General features: G+C 37.2%; 2 protein-coding genes across 2 annotated transcripts in view; one reads left to right on the top strand and one right to left on the bottom strand.

Annotated features, from left to right (window-relative positions):
• The window catches only part of rg (A kinase anchor protein rugose), a 269,667-nt gene extending 248,360 nt beyond the window's left edge, over positions 1 to 21,307 (bottom strand). The window contains exon 1 of the mRNA XM_018022957.2: positions 20,949 to 21,307. Within this exon, the coding sequence (XP_017878446.1) occupies positions 20,949 to 21,107 (159 nt within the window). The 5' untranslated portion in view covers positions 21,108 to 21,307. The remainder of the gene's footprint in view (positions 1 to 20,948) is intronic.
• Positions 21,308 to 21,874: 567 nt separating this feature from the next.
• Positions 21,875 to 22,981, top strand: LOC108623966 (septin-2-like; the record flags this gene model as incomplete). Its single annotated transcript, XM_018022880.2, has 4 exons — positions 21,875 to 21,982; positions 22,258 to 22,375; positions 22,459 to 22,795; positions 22,870 to 22,981. Coding segments are annotated over exons 1-4 (621 nt in total), but the record flags the coding sequence as incomplete, so codon positions are not given.
• Between the last annotated feature and the right edge of the window lie 6 nt (positions 22,982 to 22,987).

The raw sequence follows: 22,987 nt of genomic DNA, 5'->3' as shown, positions 1-22,987 counted from the left end.
GATATCCGGCTATATACTCCGTAAACTCGCCTTCTCTTGAACATTGTTTTTGTTGGCTGCTTTATCGAGGAAAGGGGTAATCTGGCTTGAGAGGCTACCAGTATACACACTCATTCGAGTGACCAAAACGATACATTTTTATCTGTCATATTCCTACACGGAAGGATGCTTTATAATTCAGATAAACCAGAATTGCACTTCACTTGCATTTCACTGTTTAATCTCAGAGAAAAATTAAGCTATCGAATATATTTTGATGTATTTGAAAATAAAATTATAAATAATGTTGCTATAAAAATAATAGATATTGCCTGAGCCAATGTCTTTAACACCTTTGTAAATTGATATATTAATAAAAAGTGCAAGGATAAATCTATTAATACAATTTGTGAATCATTTAACGCTTGTATGTACAACTATGCAACACTTGGCATCGTTGTGCAACGTATCCGTTACTAATGATGTAATCCAATATTTGAAGAGGAAATCACCTAACCGCTTTATATTTAAAGACAAGATATATTCTACCACAATCTCATAATCCTATTCTATAGTATAAAAAAGGTCAAACGGAGAAACCTCGTATCGTTTGTCAAAAAAATATAAAACAAATTGAAATAGGTGATTCACTGCATTACATTGAGATGTATACAAGTTTCGATACTGTTTTTCCGTTCAAATCCAGTTGGTATCAAAACAGGAATAAAAAACACATATGGAAAACAATTTTTATGGGCTGAACGCAATGTTCGAAAAGAAAAAGTGGGAACCGAAATGTTATATTCGACAGATGAACATGGTTTGCATCGCAAACGTATTGGTACAGCGTTTTTATCAGAAGAACATCGAAATATTTGATATAACATTTTTCTCGAAATATTTTTATCACCGTGTACGTAGTTTATATTGTTACAAATTCTTAAAACTTGCCAATATGATCACCGAAAATTTATAATGACTTTTTGTAAGCTCCATGCCTCCGGAAAATGAAATCTGAAGTTTTATTATCAAAAGATTGATACAATTCTCAAGATTTATATACATAAAATAAAAAACAATAATACAAATAGGAACTTCACGAGCTTCGAAGAATAGTAAATGATGATTTACAAAAGCATAAGTGAGCCTCGATTTATATTAGATTTCTCTTTTCATCAACTTTAATATTAAATATAATATTGGTCTGAATTAGATTTTAAAACACATCACTCAATACAAATTCAAATAAATCTACGAATAAAAGTACGAATTTTAGATTCTTAGCTATGAGAAACAGTCATAAACTATAGAAATCATAACTTTGTAGCTCGAGTTTTTCGCGTTCTCTGCAACTTTCCAAACCGTAAAGACTCGTCGATAACATTTGTCAGAGTTATAAAAGTGACCAATAACCAGGATATGTTATCCCTAAGTTCGACCACTGTTGAAACGAAGAACACCAACTGCTACTAAAGTTACATGACCAACACTAAGCAACTGAAAAATTGTTTCAATCATCTATTTAAACTTAACTTACTTTTTGTTTTTAAATTTTATTATATCCATACACCAAAAATAAAAAAGTTTCGTTTCATTACTTCGAATTTCATTAACAAAACCATTATTAAAGAACAGATCATTAGTACAAAACCGAGATCATACTTTCACGCTCAAAGTCCAGAGACTAGAACAATCACCGGCGTACCACTCATTAGGAGTCGATTTTTCTTACGATTCTCGCCACCTCTATAAAAGAAGAGGGGTAGCGATTATATGAAACGACAAACGAACGCGGAACAGAGGGCACGTTGGAAATTCGCGAGAAAGAGCGAAGCCACGCCAGACCGCGTCGCGCCGGGTCATAAATCGTCGGGGGTTGAGCACGCAGGTGAATCCGGTCGAATTAATTTTCGTAGAGCAAAACGAAGCTGAGTCGCAAACCGGCGGAAAATAGAAGAAAAACAGTCGCACCAGGATGAACCACGAAATTACGTAGTCTGCGCACATTAATGAAAATGGAAATGTCATGTAAAGGAAAGGAAAGCTGCTCCCCAGAACAAAACATCTAAACCCGTTCACGCCTCCCTTCTTCAACCCTGCGATTGTTTTCTACCCTATCTGTTACACTAACTCCAGTGACGCAATGCAAATTAAGAAAAACAGAGGATTTCTATACCTACCTTTAAAATTAACTGCTCTTTTCATTTTCAAGCTACTTGATCGAACAATACGTTAGGAAGGACGTCTCATACGAATCGTCAATCTCTAATATTATAATATTACTGAATAATCAAAAATCTCGTACTAAAATGGATAACTCCCTGCTGCCTTTTACTCATATGAGTTCTGCGTTCTTCGTTACGTCTTACACAAAGTCTTAACTCCCAATTAAAAACAATTTGATTACTTATTGCAACATCGATGACAATGTGCAGATAATTAGTATTCGCACGTACATGTGTTGTAGTCAACGAATTTCATATACGTATGTACATTCCGAATGTTACGACGCAAACCAACAGAACTTGTGGTAATTACGTCACAATATACGAGAACCGAGTTTTACGACGACTTCGCTTCTAATTATTTACACGAGTTCCACCGAAATCCCTAATGAACAAACATAATAAACTCACCAGTGACCCGAGCGTTACTACAGGTGTGCCTTCTTTCCTAATAAATTCAACACCGTGCCACGATATTCATAGAAATACTTCATATCGTGAATGGGTAAACACTAAACACATGAACAGAATTTTGTATCACAAAAATCAATACGAAATATTATCATAAGATAATGAACCATGTTTTTCCATCGTACAAAAGTACATATAAGTATGGCACACATTATTGTGCAAGCTATTACACAATGAAAATGTTAAACATCTTAACTAAAAAATAAATTCTACAAAATATTCCTGTCGTTTATACATAATAAGAAGTGAATAACTGTTCTCCCCCTTAGTTTTAGTTTCTTTTTATATTTTATGACGAATATTTTTACGTTACTCATTACACTCTTTTTTAACGATGACATACACACAATATGAGAATATCACATTCTATCTAGGAACTAAAAAACAAATATACTTTTTATGTCTCTACGCTATAGTATGGAAATAAGTTTGGTATATAAAACCGTTAAAATTCTGATGGAAATACAGATGTATAACAAAGAGTATCACCTGCGGCACTCATCGTAAATTCCTTTACGTGTGAACGATTTTACTCACGAAAACAATTCGTTTGAGAAGCGGAGTAAGAAGATATTATTAAAGCCATAGAGAAGTTCATCGATAAAGCCCCGAACGCAATTACCAGTTGCCATTTAAATCTCAGTTACCTCGCTACCGGTAGTAGGATTTAACATCTAACCGGAAGCGAAGTAGGCAAGAGGCAATGCGGCGTACTACGAATATCGACGAGCAAGATTTTCTTCGATTCACTCCGTCTCACCCTCCGTTTTACGAGCTTTGGGACACATTCACGAAATTTATGACACGGTTGTTGCAAAGATGCCCGCCATAAAATAAACATCTTACCGTGCAACGACGTGTCGCCGATAAGAAACGTGTCTGCGATAAAGGAAAATCAAATTGTAAAATTTGTCAATAAGAATTCTATCGTACATCTTCTGTTGAACAATAAAGCAAAGTTTGACCAGCAATTGATGTATGTTGTGTGGTCATTAAATATGATTAGTTCTAAGAGTATAGTTATAATAGTTGTAAGTGCGGTCTTGCTAATTATTGCGAAATATAGTTTCCTGATTGTACTACAAGGTGTATGTGTGTGTTTTGCGAGGCTGTGAATGTAGAGAGTATATATGTATAGACGAATTCACAGTTCGACGGAAATCGATGAATGCGGCGAATGTGTTAATAAAGTTAATTTCTATGAAATCCGTGAACAGTAGATCAAGAAAGACGCGTTCTCGAAGTAAATTAAACAATGAGAGTAACGTGTCGTAGACGTCATTGACATCAATAAGTCAGACCACGAGCTAAACGCGAGATTCTAGAACCCGTTGTTGAAAAGTTTGATAAGCGATCACGCAATTGAGGTACTAAAACCACCAGATCTCGTCTATTATTTCTGTTGAACGATCGCCAAGTTGCAAGTCAATCTGTTGTATAAGTAGTTTTGAAAATTTGCGTTTTATGAAACGTGAAAAAGAATTTTTAAATTAGAGTTTCGACAATCTGACTTTATTCATGAATTTTGGAAGTTTGTGCAAATTCATAAAAACATCATTATTCGGGTTGTCAAACAAAAGTAAAAAATTTTATTCATTTTTTAGTTTTATCTCATCATTAATTAAAGTCTCGTATTATATTTCATCAGAGTACATACAATTTTTCAGAGTACACATTCTGCTGCATTAATTTTCATGAAAGAAGTACTGCGTGGGACAAAGCACATACATTATAAAAATGTATGATCTCGCCAAGTAAAGGTGCTCTAAACGAATAAACCAGAGATACCAGATTCAGGTGTGTTAAAATTCTTTCGCTCCGTGCACGTCGCCGTATCTCTTCAACTTTTTATTTTACCTTTTAATTCTTTGACTATACACGTAGTTAAACTCGGTCCCTATTCAGACTTGTGCTAAACTCAACTACCTATATAAACTCGCTCTTCAACCATGCTGTGCAACCATTATGCATGTATACCTATACATAAATCCATCGGAAGCTCATGCCACACATAGGCACCTGCTTACGCATGAAATTCCATGCACATTCCTAAGATCTATTCAAACACGCATCTCACCCAGAATAGACCAAATTTCACGTCCAAAATAGCCACTCAAATCAGCTTTCAGAGCGAGAGAGAGAGAAAGAGAGTCATCAACGCTTATCATTGACCAAGAGAATTGCGTCATTTTTCTCGTGTGATATAAAAATTCCTACACCTCTATTGTTATTGAGATTAAAACGAAATCAGAGAAATTCGACATAGTTCGTAGCTCGTGCGAGCCGATAAAAATACACGAGGTAATGAATGACTGAATGAATATAGGTCAGGTCGAAAAACAGTGAATAACTAATTCAATCGCATCGCCCAAGGCGTCACGGAAGGAAAGAAAAATCTGACGAAAAAAGGATCTTAAAAACAACATTCATGTTTCTCTTTTATATATATCACCGATGAAATCTCGTGAAATGAATATTTCCGAATGTGAAGCCAATTTTCTTCAAATGTAATTCCGTTTGTTTAATTGTAAAACTAAATTGACAATATTCTTGAAAGTACCTGTTTTATGAGTTCAATTTCGTTTGAAATTCTATCCTAGGCCAAGGTAGTGAAGAATAATGAAAAAAAATTCATTTCGCGTCGTATATCGGTCGCTGATTGACCAGTTTCGGAAAAAATCAATAAGCCGAGCAACGTTCTCTGGCAGCCCTACTAGCTTATATCGGCTCGTTCAGCATACGAAACACGTCGAAATCCAGCTACAATATAAATAATAAACTCCAACGTGCAGCCATAGTACTAAAAATAAAAAGGGGAATAAAACGCCTTTTATTTTTACGAGCCGAACGTGTACATAAGTGAATTTTCCAACCGATGTAATCGGAATCGTAAAGTTGGAATACCGGGGCAATCGGTTATGAAGACGACAATAATTGTATCCATTACCTTATTCAGCATATTTTATAAAAGACAGAGGCACGACATCACAAAAACTAGCTAACTGCAAAATTTGCATTGTTTCTTCTAACATTTAAAGGTATTACAATACTTCATTAACCATAAGTATACGATGCACACTCTTATCTTCCCACGCTCTTTTCCTTTCTACCCATTACTCGTATGATCGATCGATGAAGCGTACTTACTTCAACACTCTGCTCACTTTTCAACCTTGCTATGTCTATCGATTTTCCACTTGAAAAAGTCTTCGGTGCAACTGGTCTAAAGTCCTGTTCCTTTTGAAACTTATTAATCGGATACGTCAATTAAAAGAAACTGATATCCAAGAAAAGAAACTCAGAACTGAACGAAGAACTTAAAGTATATAATATTGCTATAATATAATTTTTGGACCCTACATTTTCCCTGTCAACGACCAGAGAAGCTTAATTCTTTCACTCTCCAGAGCCAGAAAATTGAAATATTTTAGTGTAAAAGCATTCCATTAAGCGCAAATGAAAATTCTTTCGCAAAATAATTAAACGCCGTCCTTTCATCAATAAAAAAAGTTAAAATCCGTAGAAAGAACTATAAAAAAAATGGAAATTTTAGTTATCCGTGTTTATTTGGAACCAGAATCCAATGAGTTAAGTACATTAATTTTTCGAGAAAGAAATTTAAAAAATTCTGTACTAATAGAATGATGGCGATCATTAAAAAAAAACAGCAATTATTATATCATTACACGAAGGAATTCTTTGGTTTCATTTCGAAATTCATTATATTAGTCTTTTCTCCACAATGTAGGTTTGCAATTCAAGTGGATATAATATACTACACACCCAGCACAATATCAAGGAAGATACAGGTAATTGGAATGTTGATACGCGGCGGAAAGAATAATTTTACGATCGCGTGCAACACGAGAGATTCGCTTGAATGAAATCCTCGAACGAATTCTCGTATTATGCAGACATTCACTTTTTGCCAGAAGACGCATCTGGCGTCCGGTAAAACGTCTCTCGGTCGCGGCTGGACCTTGTGAAAAAGTGAACCAGTTCGTTTTCCGCTGGCCAGGCCACAATTACGTTCGTACAAGCCGCCTCTTCGATATGCATTTCCGTTCTGCCGTGATCTGCCCCTTTTATTTTTAGCCACCTGCCGCACCGTTCCAAGGTACACCGCGGACAGGAGAGAAATTTTTTATAAAAAGATTTTGCTTTCTAACAACTAGCTGGCAGTGACTGAGAACAATTAAGCGTCCATATAATTTTGATAGTACCAGAAATTCATCTCAAATGGATTTCAAATTTTTATTAGATAGTACAAGAAATACTTCTATAATGTAGACTTTAAAGTTGCTCCCGCAAAAAAATGTCCTTTCAACTTTCAGCAGAGGAATATCAATTCAACCCTCCGATAGGTCTGACCTGAGTGCGCCTCGTTTAATATTTGAGAAGGTTCACAAAGTGACACCTTTTTATCGAGCCATCATTTCACGGTTAAAATCGCCCATAGGACCATGGGTCGCTGTGCGAAGCGCGGCGCGTCGATTTCGAGTAGGATAGCACGATTCGTGTTTCACCAGCGTGAAATTGAAGTTTCCGCCTCTCAAAAGACTCGAGCGGTCTGTTCCCTGGCTGACAATGACTCGATCGACGACGCGTCTTGTCATTCACCACCCGTTCGAGTCATTAACCCAGTGTCGAGCGTGCACGAGAAGGATCGATCAGACCTTCCATGAGCGAAAGGGTGCGCGTTGCGGTGTGTTTACCCTCTTGTGACTCACGCCGAGCGCTCCTAACTTTCGTTTTCCAAACAAACCGGGTGCGCGAAGATAAAGACGGTTAGCTAATTATTAGTTCAAGTTCCGAGCAACGGTAGCAAAGAAAATAACGAAATACCAATAAATATCGTTTTCTATTTCCCATTTGCATTCATTCCTATCCAGCATACAGAAATTAATAAATGGACTGAAGAGGCACGTACATGTACATATGTCTGTTAAAAAAAGTCAGCTTTTTTTAAACGAAAAATATATGCCCTCCCATTCATTACTCTTTACGATTTTTATTCCGTTCACGTTCAAAAATCATAAAACAACACGAGAATGGTCTATTGTGATTCACATAAATCCCTGTCAGTTTAATTCACAAAATTCGTTCGCACGGAACATCCTACTGCGCTTGAGTAAAAGCTAATATATGTAGCTTCAAAAATCTACGGCAACGTTCACGCACTCAATATCCTGAAATAATTCTTGCACACAAGGCGTTCTTATCGAATGGAAAATGATTCGTTTAACACACAATATTTCTCATAAATCAATATGAAATATAAATGCTATTGTTCTCAAAAGAGCAATTGATCATGTTATTATAACAGAAGCAGTTCACTGGAATGACTGCTGGCTGCTGCTTGCGATTCAAGAACATGGAAATATGGAAAGTTAATCGACATCACGTACCTATTGTTCGTATAACTAACACTTTTCACTGCGTTCGCTGTTCGAACAACAACCCTATTCATGGCATATATGTTCAATGCGATATTAATCCCTCCAACTATACGTTACCATTGAAGTCTAAACAATAGCTGTAAGCTAGTGTTAAATTTTTCATTGAGACATAAGTATTGTTTTCTAATATTAATTTAAAAATCTAATGTAGTCATTCAAGGCAACAATTTTACAGAGTAATTATACGTAATAAGAAGAACATAATAAGATTATCCTGACACAGATTACCTAAACATAAAACACTGTTAATAAATATTTTAATAAAGATCTTCGATTCTGGAAATATGAAAGAGCTCGACAGGATAGTTTAGAATTCGAAACTCGAGCAATGGACCGGTTGCTTGTTGACAAACTGTTCGCGAAATTTTTAACGGAGGAAACGATCGAGGAAACGAGCAACGCGGCGGATTGGACATATGTGTATGCTTTGCCAAGATGAAACGCGGAAGCAAGCATAAAATTATTGACATACCTGTCGATAACACTGTGTTTGATAAGGGCAAACCCAGCCACCCAACCCTTACCCTGACCCCCATACCCTTCCCGTCCCTTGGACCAGCACGTCTGCCCGTCTGTAACGTGGAAAGAGAGAAATTTCGTTTGCAAGATTTCGCGGCTTTAAAGTTTGCCCAGAAATGAACCACGGACCGGGATTTAATTTGGAGAGGGGCACGAAGAAGAACGGATAAGCTTCCGGTAACTTGGCCCAAAGACTATAACGTTTCGAGTCGCGACCTCTTAATAAGTTCACCGGTATCCGATTAAACTCACTGCAACGCTGAGGTGGGTCGCTTAACGAATGAGCCCGTTTCTGTATAATGCACTTGTTCTGCCTCGTTTTGCCTCCCACTTCGTAGCACGAAAGGCGTTCGCAGGGAAATTGAGTGTGTCAAGGCTGGAGTTTTTAACCCTTAGATTACAACGAGCATATACGTCCTCGGGAATTGAGTACTCATTTGCTAAAAGCTTGGATTGTTCTATTTTCGTATTCTAATTTAATCTAAATGCGCTACGTTCTATCTCGCGAAAAGTAAAGAACAAAAATGATAGTGAATCAAACAAATTAAATGGTAACTAGCTGTCACAGGTAAGAATGTTTGAGTGCATGTGTACCAAACATTAGTCATCGAGTCCTGAACGCACGCAAATTAATGAATAGAAACATGGGGAACATTTCATTACTAATTAAACGTAGAACTAAAAGTACTAAAGTAGAATTAAAAATAATACGATATTAGCAAGAAATGATTAAGAAATATTTTCAATTGAAAATGTGCGATATTTTAACAACGTCAAAACAATTAAAATTCTCTCTTCTTTTTTGTCTCCACTCCTCTGTTTACTTCCTATGTTAAAATTTTAATTATTACGAAGCTAAAAAACCGATCGAATGGGGAATAAAAATCAAGGAGTTCAATAAACAAGAAATTCTCTTCTCCGATTAATTTTCTTCTCGCTTTTCATTACGTTCAATCGGCAGAAAAAGCTAGAGTTATCTATTTTTAATGGACCACCACGTGCACATGTAAATTGTACGAAACGAAACGCATGAGGTGAAATATATTTTCATTCGCTGAAATCGATCATCCTCGATATCCGGTTCGGCACCAAGACAAAGTTAGATTCTGTACGCGCGTATGAAATATTGGTTTTACGACTCGCCATAAATCACCGTAATCCTATTTTTAGTTGATAGGCGTGGAAAAGTTGCAGGCTGTCATCAGCACACGATAAATTACTCACTAAGAAGTTTGTTTATTTTGTTTTCTTCTCTTTTATTCGCTACTCCCTATCTCGCTCTTTTTCTCTTACTTCTCGTAACGTATAAAAGACCGAATTACAACACGGTTCGAGCAACTTTCGTCTCCGACGTTACTCGCAGCTGTGGGTCAATAATTAACTCTGAATTGTCTTACGAATGAATAGAAAAAGCTACGTACCGTTCAGTTGCGGACAGTTCGATCATCGCGAATAACGTGGCAAAATTAATCGGAGCTTCGTTCGAAATAGACCTATTCATATTTATAAAAGCACGGAGATGAAAGGATTGAATTATTCAATTAAAAATACCTCCTACGGCTTCTGAGTAATGTATAAATCAATAAGACTTAACATTACGTATATAAAGACAAACTTCTGCGAAAAAGCAAGAAAAGATATTTATATTTTTTGCTCCAAGTTCATGCTTGATAAAGAACGTTGTAGAGTAATGCCGTAATAATTTAATTAACATAATGCTACCTATTCTTAAGCTCCTTGTCGAGCTGGAATATGTAAAATATTTGAAAATCTCGCCAAGCGATGAAGCTATGTAAATAATTTATCGAGTTCCTAAACGCTTTAAGCAGCGTACATAATTGTTTAAGACTACGTCTCATTTTTGTATCGTAATCGTCTCAACTGCGTCCTTCGCAATAAGATAAGAGCGAAGACGAAGCTGTTTCAGTTTGAGGTACACGCGGTTCTTTCCGATTTTTTATTTATTGCCCCTTCGACACGCTCTACAAGAGAATTATATCGTCTATTTTTGCACCGTGTGACGTTACCAGTGTCGATATTCAGTTAGAAAATGTAGGGAACGTTATAAATAGCCACAATGATACTATTCGCAGATATGGAACACCCGAAATGGAAAGCAATATTTTTATGCCAAAACGGCGACTTTCTTTTTTAGAACCGTGTAATTAGGATTTAAAAGAACGTACATAAAATTAGACATTACGAACTACATACACTTTAGTAATACTGTATAACGATAGTAGATACATAATAGAAGGTGTGTTGCTAACGATGGGTAGACTATGCAATGGGAAGGATTATAGTGACCGTAACGACTGGCGGGAGCATTGAAGGCTTTTAGCGCAAGCGTTTAAGCAGCACGTAACGAGACTGCTGCCGAAAATATTCCACGCTAAAGCAGCAATTTCATTGAATGCGTTCAATAGTATTGAACATCGTGTTCATTCGATTAACTTGCTCATCAGCAACAACCGCTTGTCTCGTTAGCATGTTTGTCTGTCAAAAGCGGTGGTAATCAACTCAGCGTTATCAGGTTCGCAAAATTACATTGTGCCCCACGCGAATCCCTAGTACAAGACGCGGGAGAGAGAAAAGCAGCATCAGCAAAAGTCTAGTCTAATAGTGCGCGGGTGAGGGCGCCTCTCTTATTGACCGAGCCACTGCAGTTCTCGCTAATACGACTAGTTGTATGAACTACCTACGCCTCACTCTTTCTGCCTCGCTCATGCTGCCCGAGTTAACGAGTTTTTCTAACGTGTACCGGAAGCACGATCGGACAGAAAAATCTCTCCACGAACGAGCGACGGATAAATGTCGAGAAAACGGGAGCGAGCAATTCATGCCACCCCGACATACTCGATACACGTGAAGTATGAATAGAGTGACCAAGCTATGAATATTTCTAATCAAATTTAACTAACGCGATTCTAGAACGCCGCTCAGAAATTATACTGATTCATGGATTCGATAAAGATTAACGTACTACACGTGCACGACTTGATTCGGAGTGATTTAGAAAACACATGCAGAAATCTAAAACTGATACGGCATGATTTGAAAGTTGTAAGAATAGATTTGCAGTTAAACGTTTAATAAAATGAGTAACAATATCAATTTGTAGTAAAAGCTCAGGTGGCCATAAAATCGATTAGTTACGTTCTTAACAGTCGGTGAATTTATAACCACAGTGAACTCTTTACAATTTTACTTCATCTACTATGACCAACTTATATCCTCTTTAGGAATTCTACCGTGTTTTATTTTTGTACAACGTAAATTATACAGTTAATGCTTATCTACTCTACACATCCATTAATTTATCAAATCAGATCATACACTATTTCATCTGTACCAATTCTTTGTCATCGACCAAAAACTTATTCAAGACAAAAAACACTATAATAGAGAAATTTCAAAGGAACAAGCTCTGTGCGTTATTTTATCAAGAGGAAAAAAAGTTCTCTCGGTACATACTTCCTTGGATCAAAGCCAGCTTCTATTGATGCACCGATATCGACGTCTAGTAAAAAGAGTAACAATAAGTCGAACGAATTTCCAACAAGTTGCTTGGAGCAATCAAATAAACACATAACTCCATGTTGCAAAACGTTTCGGCTTGATGGTAATACAGAAACAATGATTTCAACGTGTCGGTGTAAAATGTGGCTGAAAAATTTGTCTCCTGAGTCGTTGCCCTTAAGCGACAGAAAAATGCCGGATCGTGGACCGAGTGCACATGGACCGTTGCCAAAAATTCCGATCGTTATAGCACTATTACTCAACGTGGTTTTCTCCAAAGTGAGAGAGAAAACGCTAGAGAAAGAACGGGACATGGAATGCAGTTTCGTGGCTACAGAGTAGCTGCAGGTATCTGCCGCCATTTACAATTCAACCGAGCTGTTTCGATCACCGAAAGCCGCCGAGAAATATTTTCCGTCTCTTACATTTTTCGCTTCTCGGCAAAGGAAATAGATTTGGTAGTTCCATAGAGAGAGATTCCTCTGGATTTGAAGTGAAACAATTCGGATTGCAACATCCAATAACTGTTTCTTACTACTGGACACCAATAATAATATAAGTTTATTTTTTTGCGTATAAATGGCGTTCGTTGGTAGAATGAATGTTCTAAAGATTAACGCGAACTCTATTAGATTAACTTTGCATAGTTGTGTAAGTTAAGCAATTTCAGATGGATGGTAATTAATTAGAAAAGTTTAATGTATTCCTGAGACCGAGAGTTTAAGTACTTTTCATTTACGTATTTGATTACCAGTAAATCGTTCTCCCCCCGACGACAGATTAGTGTTTACAACGTTTCGCACTTTGCGCTACTTTGCAAGAATTTTCTCATCACCTTGAACCAGACTCCCCCAATGTTTCCTCCCCGGATGTTAGAACCCTGCGAAACTTTCGCGATAATATACAGTAAAAACTTCTCGCTGGCAAAATACATTTTTCGCAGGAAGATCGAACAGGTGTTAGGTTGCGAGAAGGAAGCATGTCGAACGAAATGCTTCGCGACAATTTCGAGAATCTTGCATTTCACAGGAACTTTGATTATAACTACTTAGAATCACGTTTAACGTGCCAAATACTTTTCTGGGATGCTTTAATGCTCGCGTGGTTGTAAACTAGATAGTAGGTACAGCTAATGAGCCTCTGGCTGGGACACGAGTTGGGTACACTTCGAATCAAGAGATATCGTACTATTTGCAGAGTGAGATTAACGTGATTAAGCATGTTGTATCGATAGCAATTTCGCTTATCGAGGCAATTTTTCTTAGACAACGAGATACGACGAGAACATTAGACCGCTCTTGCTTCTTCCTTAGCATCGTATCAGTTCGACGGGACAAAAAGAAAAAAATTTCGTGGTAGATGAAATATTAAAAAAGAAAAACAAAAAATATGGAAATCGATCAACACTTCACTATCATCGTGCTTTTGCATTTCAAATTTTAATTGAAATTTCGGAAACTGTAATATACGATATTGTTTTCCGTCGGAATGCAAATTACAATATTGCAGAAAACAATATGATTCAGATAATACGATACATGATCAGAGTACAAAAAATTGTATTAATACATGATAATAGATTGAAACGAATGATATCGATTGATTGGAACTTTTATATTTACGAATTATCAGAAATTTTCAAATCCAACACAGCCAGATCATTTCTGTTTTCACGTTTAAAACCTTTATTTTCAAAATTTGCTAGTTTTTACACTCCAGTTGACCTCATCGATCATTGTTACCTATTATCAGACTACAACTTTCGTTGAACGCGTATTACTCCTCTCATTCCAATTATTCAAACAGTAAATCTTCATTCAAAATTTGTTTTAGCGGATACCTGTCGCGATACTATCTCGATAAGCTAACTGACCTCCAATCCCGCAGCTCCAAATAGGATTTGATAACGCGACCAACAGTACGTGCGCACGTAAATACAATTCGTGCTCTACCGGCGAATCTCGTCCAACCTGTTACAGTAACCGCAATAAATTTATCGAGTTAAGACGCAGTTATGTCATCGCTGTCTCAGACATTTAGCCGAGAGATGATGTGCGGACCGCGTTTCACTTGCTCAATAAAATCCTTGCATCATGATTCTAGGTCAATTTATAAGTTAAGAGGTCAGATAAAGACGTAGTAGGATTTCTGACTCAGGCAAGATCTACTTCGATCAATAATCGAAATTATACCCACCCTCGAACCATTCAATTATCATTCAACGAAGTTTCTGTATCTTCCATCATTACATAGTAATTAACGTGCCTCACTTCAATGTGAACACTCATATGTATGTATTCATGAATATGTATGTGTATAAATCAATGAAGAAACACAACCAATCGCGTGAAAAATTCCGTATTTTTACGCGAATGAAAGGGAATTATTACCTATAGTCCTGGTGAGTTCGATCCACATTAGCTTTTCAGCCAGTTGCATATTAATTACTCCCGCATTATAACGTAACAAGGTTCTCGCAGTCGGTCGCCACGCCGCCCGCTTAGTTCGAATCGCTGCTAGGTTACAGACAATGAGTGTAAGCAGTCATTACAATGAAGGCTAATTAGTAGGTGGAATTAAGGTGTACGCTGGGTTATTACAACGCGACCGGTAATTAATCATCGTTTATTGTGCTACGCGCTGGCTAACGATCGCTCGTCAGACACCTGAAATTCGACCTCGTATCGAAATCGAATTGTAAACTATGCGCTACGCGTTTCCCAAACTGGCCAAGCCGAAGGGAAAAAAGACGCGGGCGAAAACGTAAATGTTAACACATGCTGACGAATATCCTGTGTCTCTGGCTCTATTTACCTGATCGAGTTTTTTTTTCAATTCACGACACGTCCTACAGTTGGCAAATATTTTTCTAGTACTCTTGCTATCAACGTGTTCCGATGTTCCAAAAGCACTGGGTACAGAAGTTCATGATCAAATACTACTGGTTCGCAGAGAGAGAGATGTGATTGCACACGCATCAATGTATGTAAAGACCTTATAAATATCAGGATAAATGTCACCAGAAAATGTTAAGAGCTTACTTTCCCTACATATTAGCTTTTTTAATCGCTATTTACTGCATGGCTGGTTTGACAAATGTTGTAGCCAATTACGAGAATTATTCACGCGCCTGAGCTTCCACGACAAGCTTAATTACGAGAGTTGCGAGTAAAATTTCAGATGATTCCCAGCTTGTAGTTTTGATCGAAGTGGAAATGTTTTAATTTGAATAATACAGTAATTTATGCTTTCGAATCTTAATCAAGTTGACGGATAATCGAGATATCTCTCAAACTAGTACAATTAATACCCTAAATCACATTCAATCGAAATCATTACAATCTCTATAATATGCGTTGAATGAAACATCATGAATTGCAATTATTGTAATTTTTTTGATACTGCTAGAGTAAGAAATTTGTCCACACTTCGAAGTCGTTTCTCATTACGTCGATTGAAACACGCGTTCAAGATTCGCGTTAACTATCCAGCTAAACTGTCCCGCAGTTCCAATTCAATTTAATGAGCGCGAAATCTCTGCTCTGAAGTGTATCGAATAATATTCAACTTTTCCCGAAACATCGTTTTCCACGAAATAATTTATCCAATCAACAAGAGAAATTACACCTTTTCGCCAATCAACGACAATTATGATAGGGCTTGCTATCTTGAAGCCATCGTTCTTGTCAGACTTTGATAATTATCCGCGACAGTGACGGAATACCTGGACCACTCGGAACGATCTCGTCGAGAGGATTCTAGGGTTCGCCTCGCCGCGATCAGCAAACAATACGAATCCGATCGCCGAATTAATTACTAGCCTCTCTGTCGATCACGCTACAGGCATAAAATTGCTCTGTTGACCTAAATGACTGTCATCGCGATAGTCCGTTCGAATTGCGGAAATTACGCTGACTGATTATACATCCCTAGTACGCCAATAACGAGCTACGAAATGTCAATTCGTGACAAATGACTGTCGCACGGACAATGTTTTTCTTATTCTCATTAAAGTTGTATGAGTCCTTAAATAAAACTAATGACGACGCATTATGGCTCATAAAGCTTTAAGTTGCTGCTTCACAATTAGAATTTAGTAATGTACAATACAACCGGAAGAAAAAGAGAAGATATCTATTAAAATTATCAATTCTTTACTGATATAATACTGATGAGTATTAATGATATGATTCATATCTTGTAGATAAGATATCTTTTAACATACATATTTCACATCTTGCCACGCAATAGGAGAATACATATAAATCATTGACGAATGTCGCAACCTTCAGAGATTCCCATTTCACATATTAACGTAAAGGCAGAAATCGTTAGAAAATTCAATAAATCAAACGCTGTTAAAAAACCTTGAAATCTTCAATTCTTCTTCATCATACACGAAATCTTACTTCTATTAAATAATAAGTACCTGCATAATTTGATTCATAATTAAAATTTCTGAATCAGTATACAAATGCTAAACAATTGTAATTATCAATACCCTCGATGCGAACGTTACAACGAAACACATGGCAGATAATGACGAATAAAATTGTGAATTCACTCCTTAAAGTGCCTTCGAGAGCCATTTTCAAAAAACAAGCTCACCACTTTGTCTATCAGTGTACACATTTTAATCCCTACTCTGACCTTGGACATCGATCGTCATTAATTGATCGGACAAAACTGCGATTTCGTAAGAGGAATGCAGATTTAACGTGTTGTGTGTGCAAGATCGCCTGCCGGAATTCGTGGCCTATTGTCATCGTTCGTTTCTATTCGCGTTTCATGGAACGGTTAGACGTATTCATCGATCGCTAGCCGAGCGCGAGGGCGTAAATCGATTGTCCGTCGCGTCGTCGTGTCGCTTGACCACAAAACTTTTGAATTCACACCACGCGATGACGAGAAAAAAATACAATCTTCCGCGTTATTGGCGAAGGTGAAACAGATCTGAAGTACTGAGGAACTTATTGCCTAGAAAACGAAATACGTTTCGGTTCCAACTAGTAATTCCACATAATATCACGTATATCCTAAAAACACATTGTTAAACCGAACACCAAACAGCTTGTAGACCCCAACTGCGGCACGTTCTAACTACACTACCTAACTCCATAACTCCAAGATCCTGGTCCGCGATACCGTAACTAAACGTAAAACCAGATGCGTACCATCGGAGAAATTTATTAAAGCTCGAATTCAACCCAGCTATGGGAAAGCGTAATCCAGTAACAGTATTTTCCCCGATGAGAATAACGTTCGCTAAACACCACCGGGGAACGTTAGCTCGATAGGTATCAAGTGGAAAATCGAACGGTGCCATGAACATTATACGGGTTTATAGCCAAGAATATTCTCATGTGAATAAAGGACTGAAGGGACGTTTTTCATTTACATTAATTATCAATTGTTAAAAAGTGTCTACCTCCAAGCCTACCCCTAGCTATGACGCCGTTGTCCCACCGTGCCATCGGCCGACGTGCATTGTCCGCGTGATTAATTGTGCGTGAACGTAACAAAAGCCTATTCAACAACGGTGTACGGTTTGCTAACATAAGCGGACACGCACCGCACGATAGATGACAGCGTGTTTTGCGTGCAAACTGGACACGAGGTGCTTTACCGAAGAAATTGGAGCAGAAATTGGTGATGTTGATGGAATTAGGAGAGCACAAATTTAAACGTTCGTAATTATAATAGTGCAAATATAACCGGGAATTTGTTGCGTGATACAGCATTATGCATTATTGCTTCGTGTAAATTTAACGAATAGCATTTAATAACACGCAGTAATTATGTTGACATAGTACCTGTTATCAATGTAGAACATTGCCCAATATCTATCCTAATGTGATATATGACAGCAATATCTAGTAGATACATTGCGCTGACGATTCCTGCGCACACACGTGGCACGTTTGCAAACGTTTCCGCATACTAAATTTTAGATCCCTGGTTCGACATAGAATAGATAAAATGAAATTTCACATATCACGATACTAAGCTAGATTAAATAAAACTTAGCTATGTCAATGAACATGATTTTCGTCCACAATAATTTTTATTTCATTTCAGGAATATTAAAAGCTATTTTCCTGAAACCCTTCAACGACGCACACGTGTATGCTATGTCAGTAGTGTAATATCGATCTAACAATAAGTGTAGATGTACGTTATAACATAAGCGTGACTTATTGGTACATCTAGAATAGATTAGTAATGCTAATTTCATGAATAGCAACAGCGAAGCAATACAGTACCAATACCAATACATACATGTATATATACATACTATGATAGCATTATCCTGTTACACCATCTACAACACGGTACACTAATGACATAAGAAAAAAATAGCAAACTTACAATAGCACACACAATATCAACTTCATTACGCAAATTACGCAATATCATCATTCGCGGAACTCACAAAATGTTATGCTGAATTTTCGTTATCTTAATAAAAGGAAACCCAATGGCAACTGTGGATATAAGAAAACGACGCTAAGAAACAAATTATTTTCGAGTATCAACTCAAAGAAATAATATTAAATCTAATCTCGCTACGCAATTATATTTTTCAACGAGGTAAACATCCTGAAGACGTGTTCCACACGAACAGCACCCAGTTAGAATGCGTGTTCAGAAAGGCCAGAAAAAGCAATGAGTCAACTGATTAATTAATCAATTTCGTTGCGTCGCGTTTGCAGAAAATAGGCGGATAATCCTGAAGACGGAAAAATTCGCAACCACTTCCGCGTTATCGGTTACTTATGTAAATTCACCCGTCAAACATACACATGCATTTGGAACAAGGTTAGCGTTCTCTCGTACTCGCGTAAAATAGCGAACTCTCGTGAAATCCAAATAAAAACGTGAACTACGCGACCGGCGCAATAACGTCATGAAATTTCTTATTAGACAATTGTGTTGACACAAAGATAAAAATATTGTATACCTATGTACGCTATTTCGCCGTCGCGTCGCCTACTACTAGCAATTAAATGACAGGATAAGTATAATACGTATACATACATATGCGCATTTACAAGATAGTTGTTACTTTAAAATATTACCGAAAATTATATTCCTATGATTTTTTCTGAGTAACGAACATTTTAGCCAACAGATCGGTTATTAATCATATCGAGTCACAAGTTATATTCTTGGATTCACGGAGTTAGAATCCATCATATAATAAACGTATAAAACTTTGTCTTTAACCACATTCCACGAGACGTTATCGTACTCGTGGCGGACGGTAATCCATTCAGGGTCAAAGCGAGTCGTGCAAACGTTTACGGATGCGTTCGCGCATTTGTCGTTTTGTGCGGTTAACTGAGAGAAGATCAATGGAAAACAGCTCGAATCGGCGACGCTAATTCGCGGAGTAAGGGTCAGACCGGTCTGGAATCGGAAAAGCGAGCGCGATCGTAACTCCGTGCAACCGTGTGACAGCCAACATTAATCGCTGCCACGTGCTACGTATTTGTCTTCGGCAGCTCGAGAACCCTTCGTTCAGACACAGGTACAAAGTGTAACAACAACCGTCACTATAGTATTTTACTGTTTCAGCGAAATCTTAACGGTTCGTTTGATTAGTTTAGTAAATCAAATCGCTATTGTGAACAAATTACGCATCCGTCATTTTTCATCTAGCTGTATCGTACATATTCATAGTTAGATCGTTAGAACGATTTAACAACGAAGACCGAGGTAGTAAACATTTGATCACAACTTGAGCAACGGAAAATTTAGGTGGGTGTACCACGCGGGAACGATACATACGCAAAGAAGGTCTAACTGATAAACATATATTTTTACGTAAAAGATGATTCATATTAATACGAACAATAGGTATCACGAGAACGAGATGATTCCTAGCGACGTAGCGCCTACGAAAAGCATGATTGAAAGTAATAAAAAACCGACCATAAGTTTAAGTTGTTTACGATTATTTTTTGATGTTTTTTTTTTAACTTCAAAGACCAATTCAACCAGAACATACGTATATTCATGAAGATTGAAGTTAACTCATTAGCTACGACGAAGAACAGGCAAGTCATACAGGTAAATATGATTGAAAAAGTTATTATTAGAACTTGTGCACTACATCATAGCACGTTCCGTGCGCTTTTTGTATTTTTTTTTTATCACTTTACTACTACACTCGACTATTTTTTCATTAGAATGCTAACAAGTATTTACCATAAATTTACAATAAGCATTAATACCTACTTTCAATATTAAATGCTATCAGAAACTTGCGAAAGATTCATATATATTTTATACATAAACAGCTCGAGTGAGCAAACAGGAGAAGTAATAATGAATGTAAATTATGTGACAGATTGAATCTTAAATCGCAGGTACAACTGGTGAACTTTAGTGACAACAGTGTCGGAATCGTAAAATTAATAATAACGTACTGCATCGTCGCGTATTCTTTTTATCGGTAAAAACCGTCAAACTGTAAATATAACATTTAAACAAGGATAGCGCGATCATCAGAAAAGTAAGCGTCTTCAATTCATTGTTAATTCTGACACGTTTTTATTAACTTTCGCTGTTAATCGCTGTCAATAATCAATTACGAGATATTTACGAATGAAGAGGTATTTGACAATTGTCGCGTAACGATTGTCAGCGTGCAATTTTGACAGTTCAACCGATGACAGATTTCAGCCGATGTCGCGGAATCGGCGGGAATTATCGAAATGAACTGGACGGCCGGCATACTAGACTAATTTACAAAATAATTACGTTTACTCACCAAGTGAAGCACGGTGTTGACAACTTCCCGATTCGACACCTGTCCCACTTCGATCATCCCGATCAGCACAGCAAATTTCAGGCTGTCGTTCATCGCCATCGCCACCACCTCCTCCGGCCTCTTAATGTCACTGAACGGTGGACTTTTCATGTCCGCCATCGCGACTATGCTCTAACCTGGCAACACGTTTCCTCCGCGAGGAAAATCTACGATAGTTTACACAGAGAACCTCTTATGAACGCGAGCTTTTCACCGTCACATGATAGTACAACACAAATTGATCTGCCATGTTAGAAAGTAGACACTGTTATGAGGAGTCTGCCAGCACAGTAACGCGAAACACCCTAACTACGCGGTCACGGTACCAACACTACCTGTGCCCAGAAGTTCCCACAGTACCCCCACCTACGACACGGCGCGCGCATTGATGACACATGATGGGGGTAGCGGCGCGTATTACAAATATAAAATTGATTCAACATATCCACGTATTACAGGAGAAATTACTTACATCAAGAGATATTAAAACGATTCGCAATGCATTTAAATACTTTTTTAATCTACTTTTAATACAGTACACTACATATTCATCGTAATTAATTCTTTTATCTTTCGTATTATTATTCATGATTTTGTTGGCCATATTTACGTATTTATCAACAGTATTATTTATTTTTCCTGATAAATAAGATTTCTGTAAAAATATATTTGCACAGAACAGGATTCACTGACGGCTCTCCTTTACACAGCATATTATTATAAGACTTTGCCCACATATGACGTTACACAGGTGACTTCATTTTTGCCTCAAACTAGTTATCTGAAGCCGCGTCTACAAGTTTGTATATGGAAAAAATAAAAGGGGAACTTTGGACTCAGAATTTCACTCTCTTTCACGTCCTCAGAATGTCGTACATTCTGGAACACCCTGTACATGGTCTAAACTTATGACTGGTATGAGCCATGAGCAGGTATGAGTAATGCACGCGTCACTAGTAGTAAAAATGGCGTCGGTGGATGTAGAGCGTATCAAGGTAGGTGTCATTTTTTAAATTTTACACCCGTATCGCGTTACATTTAATGATTTTGCTTGTTCCATATAGTCATTCATACACTCTTCTGTATTTGTAAATATAAATTTATCGTTACGATAGTATATGCGTAATGTTTATAGCTTGAAGGGCGTGGAATCTATTCTGTCATAACAACAATACTCCTGATGTTGCGTTGAATTTATCGTACCATACACGGATAGTACTGTTAATTTCCGGCCGACTTATTATCACTGATGCATTATATGTATTTTCAGTTGGAATCTACCCTGCGTAACTTAAAATTGTCGGGTCACGTTGGATTCGATAGCCTCCCCGATCAATTAGTAAATAAATCCGTTCAGAATGGATTTATATTTAACATTCTTTGCATTGGTAAGAAAACATTTTTATTACGTGTTGATATGTAGGCATACTGAAGATTTCTTTCTATAATTAATTACTCGCATTTGTAATAGGTGAAACTGGGCTTGGGAAATCGACCCTCATGGATTCTCTTTTTAATACCAGCTTCGAATCTACTCCAAGTCCCCATAATCTTCCCTCTGTGAAACTCAAAGCCCATACTTATGAACTACAAGAGAGCAATGTTAGATTGAAGCTTACTATTGTTGACACAGTTGGCTATGGGGATCAAATTAACAAAGAAGATAGCTTTAAGGCTGTTGTCGATTATATAGATGCTCAATTTGAAGCTTATTTGCAAGAGGAGTTAAAGATCAAGAGATCTTTAGCTACATATCATGATACTCGCACTCACGTTTGCCTATATTTTATTTGCCCAACAGGACATGGGTAAATATTATAACAAGATATATTTGTTTGTGTAATATTTATCTGATCTTATTAACATTTAAATACTATCCTAGGTTAAAATCGATTGATCTAGTCTGTATGAAGAAGCTCGACACAAAAGTTAATATCATTCCTATTATTGCCAAAGCTGATACAATATCAAAAACAGAACTACAAAAATTCAAGGTATGT

This window comes from Ceratina calcarata, unplaced genomic scaffold (genome assembly GCF_001652005.2).
Source record: "Ceratina calcarata isolate Rehan_Ccalc_2016 unplaced genomic scaffold, ASM165200v1 scaffold297.2, whole genome shotgun sequence".
Classification (NCBI taxonomy): Eukaryota; Metazoa; Arthropoda; class Insecta; order Hymenoptera; family Apidae; genus Ceratina; species Ceratina calcarata.
Note: the sequence above shows the minus strand (reverse complement) of the source record. Positions and strands in the feature narration are given on the sequence as shown.